The sequence below is a fragment of the Camelus ferus genome, chromosome 6 (genome assembly GCF_009834535.1).
Source record: "Camelus ferus isolate YT-003-E chromosome 6, BCGSAC_Cfer_1.0, whole genome shotgun sequence".
NCBI classification, from domain to species: Eukaryota; Metazoa; Chordata; class Mammalia; order Artiodactyla; family Camelidae; genus Camelus; species Camelus ferus.
Genome location: NC_045701.1, coordinates 42,950,291 through 42,957,086, shown reverse-complemented (window position 1 = coordinate 42,957,086; position 6,796 = coordinate 42,950,291). Strand labels below are relative to the sequence as shown.

At 36.5% G+C, this 6,796-nt stretch overlaps 1 protein-coding gene across 1 annotated transcript in view; it reads right to left on the bottom strand.

Annotated features, from left to right (window-relative positions):
* Window positions 1-4,053: 4,053 nt before the first annotated feature.
* The window catches only part of TTC6 (tetratricopeptide repeat domain 6), a 155,964-nt gene continuing 153,221 nt past the window's right edge, over window positions 4,054-6,796 (bottom strand). The window contains exons 31-32 of the mRNA XM_032481922.1: window positions 6,282-6,507; window positions 4,054-5,803 (exon numbers count right to left, since the gene is read on the bottom strand). Coding sequence (XP_032337813.1) covers window positions 5,667-5,803; window positions 6,282-6,507 — 363 coding nt within the window. The 3' untranslated portion in view covers window positions 4,054-5,666. The remainder of the gene's footprint in view (window positions 5,804-6,281; window positions 6,508-6,796) is intronic.

The following is a 6,796-nucleotide window of genomic DNA, read 5'->3' as shown; positions in this document are numbered from 1 at the left end:
TCTATTCAAAAAATAACATTTCCAAAGCTAACTACACAGAAAAGTTTAGTGCATTAAGCAATTTTCTGGACTGTCAAGGACCTTCAGTTCTCAAACATTCTTCTCCCACCTTGTCTACTCACCAACAAAGATTCAATATGGCAAACACACAGCACAGGAATTGAAAGCAGGAGATGCAATACTAGAGAAACCAACTTTCCACGCAGATGAGAATATACTGCAGAGCCATTACACAACTCATACGTTACTCAGGGTAAACTACACCGAGGAAAACTGTGTTGAGATGTCACCCACATTTCAAAGACACAGAGTTGTACCACAGAATTTGTCAATTCCTGAATAGGGCTCCAAGACTTTAATAAAACCACTGTTCTATTATTTTTAAGAAAGAAGACCTCATCTCTAGTTTTTGTGCAATAACTCACTTTAACTTTGATACTAAAATTCTTATCTCATTCTTCAAATTCAAAAGAGAGATTTGTTCCTCGCTTATAAAGCAAACATACTTAAATGGTAGTCTCCCAGTCTAATAAATTTGGAATATTATGATTTCTAATAGGCTTGTTAAAAAAAAACTTATTACTGTGTAATAGTCATAATGCCATAAAATATTGAGTTAAATTCCCAATTACTTTTTCTTTTTTAAAATATAAGTCAAGCTAAATTGATTTTATAGACTTAGACAGGTTTCCTATGGAAAGGATATAGGAAAAAAAAGAAACATTTTATGTAACTTAATTAGGGATCTATTCCTTAAGTCTTAGAACCACATAAGTAAAAATCGTATTTTAAAGTGTCAAATAATAATATATATTTAGTAACAATAAATGGAATTGTCTAACGTATTAACCAATTAAAGTAAGATTAAGGAGTATTTTTATGTTTGGACTGTAAATGATGGTTTTTCCACTTAGCGATTTATTTCTTTTAAGCAATGGTTATAAAATTACAAGTATCTTTAGCATAAACCATTGGTTTCTTAAGATTCCTTTCACTATTAAAATTTGTGTCATGAAGTTGATAGATACGTGGAAGCAAATTTCCCAGTGATTTTTTTTCTTTTTCATCAGAGACTTTGGAGATCTTTATGCTTTCAGAGAAGGAAGAGCTCTAAAGTAAAGCAAAATCAACCACATGAGTGCCTGCAGACTAGTACCGTCTCCTTTTGCAAACAAATCAAAATTGTAGTGTTGGGAAGACAAAGACTTCAACTGACTCACAGGTTTGCACAGCAAATTTTATATTTTCCTTAGAAATGTAAGTGACTATGGTCATATCCTATGTATTTCAGAAAAAGAGTATTTCAAGACTAATTTTTTCCAAAGGAATGGTGATGGTGCAAACATGGTCCTGAGGTGCTCTGTGAGCAGCACCTGCCTGAACCAGCTGGGCCTGTAAAGGGGGCCTGCCAGCCAGTCCTAGCTGCAAGCCCACTGCAGGCACCCAGGGGAAAAGGCACTGTGCATCATTTATAGAAAATGTTGCCTGAAAGAAACTAACTCAAGGGGTGAGGGACTTTTAAAAATATTTTTCTTATTATAAAACCACGACACGCTTAATGATTTAAAAATGAGTCAGTCAGAAAATGCAAAAATGTCAAAAGTAAAAAATCAAACTGAGCTTCTGTTAAACCTCCCACATACCCTCTACCAACAAACCCTACACCAGCAATCCCATTTGCCACAGGCACTCACTGCTAAAGGCTGGTGTATAAAAATCATTTCAGCCTTTTTATGAAATACAATAGGTATACTCTGTACATACAGAATTTTATAATTAAGTGGAATTATACTGTAAATATTGTTCTACATACGGAAAATCAAATTATCACTGGGAGATTTCTGAGATAGCACAGAATCAGAAAAAGAAAAAAAAAAAAAGAAGTAGCTGAATTGCCTTAATGGCTTAGTGGATTAAAACTATGACCAATGGTATGATCCATTACTTTACGGGGACTAACTAATAAGAAATCAAAAAATCAGAATGTTCCTATCCACTCTTCCGAGCACCAGTTGGCAGAAAGAGCCAGGAACATGCATATAAATGTTTGCACTCTGGCCATTCCTTCCCCTCATTATAGGTTCAATATACACCATACTCCCTTGACTCCTGCAAAATTTCTTTTTCAAAAAGTAGTAATTAAAAATTTGTTATAGTCTCTTATTCACTCTACTTGATTGGGTTACTGCTCAATTATGTCATAGCATCGTCCAATTATAAAAATCACAATGAGTAGCTTGAGGTGTTAATACATCATGATTGTCAGATATTTCACCCTCATCACCTTGACAGAGTTGTTTTTCAACTGCCTATAGTTGTTTTGACAGCAGATTGAGCTCATTCATTACATCTTGATCTTTCCTAATTCATTCTCTAAGGTTAGTCATCCTATAGTTTTAAGGGTGCCGTGTGTGTGTGTGTGTGTGTGTGTGTGTGTGTGTGTGTGTGTGTGTGTGTGTAAGTTAGGCATTGTGAAAGCTACATGGATGCTAAGAACCTCCCTACTCACAAGAAACGTTAAACAGGAACAGCACTGAGGAAGCATGCTCTCACTGCTTTGATCTTTGAAGATTCTGGGCTTGCCTGGAATCTCTCAGGATGCTCACTTTAGCATAGAAATGAATAGTAAAACATGTATCTTTAGTGTGTTGGGTCACAGTGTCCTGTATTATGCATGTCCAGACCTGCATTTTATTTATCTAAATTCATCAAATATTTATGAAGCACCTGCTGTGTACCAGGAACTGTGGTAAGCCCTGGCGATACAGTGGTGAACAAGACAGACCTAATCTGTGCCCTTGCAGAGTTCCTGGTCTAGTGGGGAAGACAACCATCAGACAAGGATATATAGGTGAAGGGTGTTCCAAAAGAGTAGGTAGCAGTGCTGTGGAAGCGTAGAGCACCAAGATCTAAGCCGCCCTCCTGGGAAGGGGAAGGACTCTCTTCCTGAAAATACGTCAGCCAGGCAAAGATGGGTGAGGAGAAAAAGAGAGGTTGAACATTGGGATCTCCTAGAGGTTGGTCACAAAGTGCCTGTTATTTTTGGAAATCAATGATTCTAAGGCATTAATTAACCTCATTATACTAGGGGTTCTCTAAACTGATTATCTAACCTTTCTGTATTTTATAGTTTTCTTCTGTAAAATGGGAATAATAAGACCTAATTTATAATGATGAAAGGAAAATGTCCTTAAGTCACAGCTGAGTCTCTGGTCCTTAGTAGGTTTTTAACAAATGATAGTTACCTAATTCTTCTCTTTCTTACTGCCTTTCTATACTGACCCTTCTACTGTCATTCCCAGCTGGCCTGTACTATTAAAGATAAAATGTAAAATATTGCCCGTTGACTGTATTTCAGATTCAAAGCTCAAGATAATCTTACTACTCTCACGCATTTATCTAAGGCTAGGCTGGATACATAGACATGTAAACACAGACATGAATACATACACATATATGCCAGTACAAAGGAAGAGAGAAAGACTGGACATCTTTTTCTGCACTTACAATCATCAGACAGACAGAGGGCTCTAGTGTCATTATGACAAGAATTGTTTCACAGACTATGAGTTTATCTTGTTTTATTTCTCGCTAGGTGAAAAGGAGCAGGAGGAGCAGAGGCTTTTAAACTAGAACAGAGGTTGACTCAGCTTCACCATTCACTAGCCTAGTGACCCTGATCATGTAACTTGATCCTTCTGAGCCTCGTTTCCTCATCTAATGATACCTACTACCTTACTAGGCACAGGTAACAAGCAGAGACAGTGAGTGGGAGGCACAGGACACCACACCTTGCCTGCTCTGGCTTGGCCTATGTGTGGACGGAGAGGAAGGCCTCAGGGGAGAACGGTAGATTCATGCGATAGGACAGATCAGCACAGACAGAAGCTGTGGGTATCCACGGGATATGCACTTTGGGACATGTAGCTTTTTGGCACATTAGATACTATGCTCCGTTATGCTATCATGGCCTTTGGTTTGTATCACTCCTGCCTCATAAGTATTTGTGTGTAATCAGGAAAAAAATATTAAATTACTGATTGTCTTAGCCTGGGTTGCCCCAGAAAGCAGAGCCAGAGGCAAATGTTTCTGTGCAATGACTTTATCAACAAGTGCAAACCCAAAAAAGGAGGAACAGTAATAAAAGGGAGCAAAGTAGGGAAGCCAAAAGCACCAGCACAAGACAATGTCTTGAGTTGGCCGCCAGTAACTGCAAACTGATTGCTTAATTTCCTGGGATGGTCCTCCAGGAGGCTGTATAAACTGAGTGTCTCAGGACCCTCCACCAAGAGGTGGAAGAGAAAAGAGCCTACCTACTAGTTCCATCGTCAAAAGTTCATCTGAATGGGACGTGGGTTCCCTGCACATCCACGGGGCATGTGGGTGGTGCTGGGAGAATCCCACAGCATGTGACACCTCTGCTTTACCAGAGATGCCCCAGGTCATGGGGGAGAGATGTGTGGCAGGTGACAAGGTGAGGGGCGGTCTGTCGGTGCATGAGGCTAGTCTGAATCTCATCTGTAGCCGGGCTGGGACTAAAAGGCCCAAAAACCAGTGAGAACAAGAGGATGTGAAGAGGCTTATTAAAGGTGTCTGATTCACCAGCTGAAATAACTCAGTCCTCATGTGGACCCAAGTACCATGCCAAGAAAATTATCCTGAAAGGATGTGAAGCATCCCCAGAGTGGCTTACAAATTACAATTAACTTTGTGTTGTGAAAACCTAGTACACCAAACTGAAAACAAAGGAAGCTGAGTAGATAGAGGATTTTTTTTTTCCCGTAATGCCTGACCTCAGTGAAAACTGGTCTCTGAGGAGCTGGAGATGTACTGGAAAAATGAAACAAAGAAGGAAAATAAACGGAGTAAAGCAAATCTGAATGAGTTCAAACAAGGAAACCTTGTTTGATAATGAAAGATAAATGAAAGGGGTTCTCTGGTTCACTCAAGAGATAGTCTATTAAGAATTTTTAGCTGTTTTAATTTATTTTTACTTGTCAAATTCTATGAAGCACTAGTTAGAAGGGTATGCGGATATTTTCTATATATTTATCAAATTTGCTTTAAGGAGGCAGAGGGATCTCAAGGAAAGCAGATGCTCAAAATCCTTATAGGTGCTGTCCTGCAACATGAAAAAGAGAAATGTGTTGATATGTTGGAAAAATATGATTAGCAGGAAGAATACAGACCTGTAATAAACATTGTTTAAAGGAGAAGAGAGGAAATGTGCTTGATTTCAATTTCTTTACAGTCATCAGCTCTTTGTTATTTAAATCTGGGTACTGTTAGCTTACATTTAGGTATTGATGAAAGGGTCACTTTTTCTACAATCATGCAGTATTATTTTTAAATGAATTACCTGACTTTAAAGAAAATATTCTAAGTGTTAATATTTCCCTTAAGAAACATTCCCATTTAAATTCTGCATCCTATGAAGCAATTCAGTTATTCCGTTGTTCCGAATCTGCAGAAAATGATCCAAAAGTTCTATAATTAATACATAACAAAAAGATGTTAAAAGGCATTAAAAAGTTACATAAGCCTAAACATAATGAATACAACAACAATGAAGATAATGCAAATTGGTTTTTTTTAGAGCAACAAATACGTTTCAATTTCTGGTAGAACAGCTGTATAAATTGTTACAGAATCCACAGTCTATATCATCATACCACTGAGGTATTTTCCTGAAGATCAAGTGCTTGGTTATAATCAGCCATAGCTTCCTCGATCAGACCTATTTTACCACGAACTTCTGCTCTAAAATTATATACTAGAGCATCATTAGGTTTCAAAGACAGAGCTGTAAATGAAAAAAAAAAATTCAAGACATTTTTATACGAGCACTCAAAAAGAATCTCTTTTTAAAATAAAATTTTAATAATATAAGAATATTACCTATTTGAAAATATTTTTCTTCATATATACCTAATTTAGTTAAATTTAAAATATTGAATCTTTCTAAGAAAATTAACTTGGGGAAACACAGTACAATATCTTTTTTTGGAAGGCTGGCAATGTTTACATATAGTTTTCCTAATAATTTTCTATATCTTATTTTTCTATATCTATATCTATATCTAATCTGTATTAGTTTACTAATACTGTAAGTTATTACATAAAGGAACTTATATTGATTACATTAGAGATATGATATTTAAAATCATTAATTTTAATGTAGGTTTATCTAGGCAAAAAGACCTTACAATTTTCTTCTTTTGTCATCTGAAAACACGTATCAACCACTGTGATCTAACTCAAAAAAATTACAAAAAATATACCTTTACTTAGGTCTTCTTCAGCTAGTTCATATTGCTTTAAACAGCAGTAGAAGTACGCTCTGTTAAAATATACTGCAGCCCAAAATGGACAGCTTTCAACTACACATGCAAAATCTTCTTTTGCTTCTTCATATTTTTTTAATATTGTATTTGCAATAGCTCGATTCATGGTAGCACATTCATTTTCTGGATCAAACTTTAAAGCCTTTGAGAAGTAGTCACTAGCCTATAAAATGTGAAGATAATGATGATTTGAATATATTTTAATTGGCAGCTATACAGCAATCTGAAGCACTTTTACTCTTAATATAAAACTAAGGCCAGCGGCATACCAGGGAGATAGTAAAAGAATTTCATCCCAGATACAAGGTGATAAAGAGGTGCCATGTTTGTAGAGGATGTAAAAGATAATCATAAAATCAACCAAAAGTTGGATCTACTTTTTGTTATCACCATGTGTCAGCAGTTCTAGACAATGTCAGTAATAAAATACTCCTCTCTGCTAAGGTGAAGTG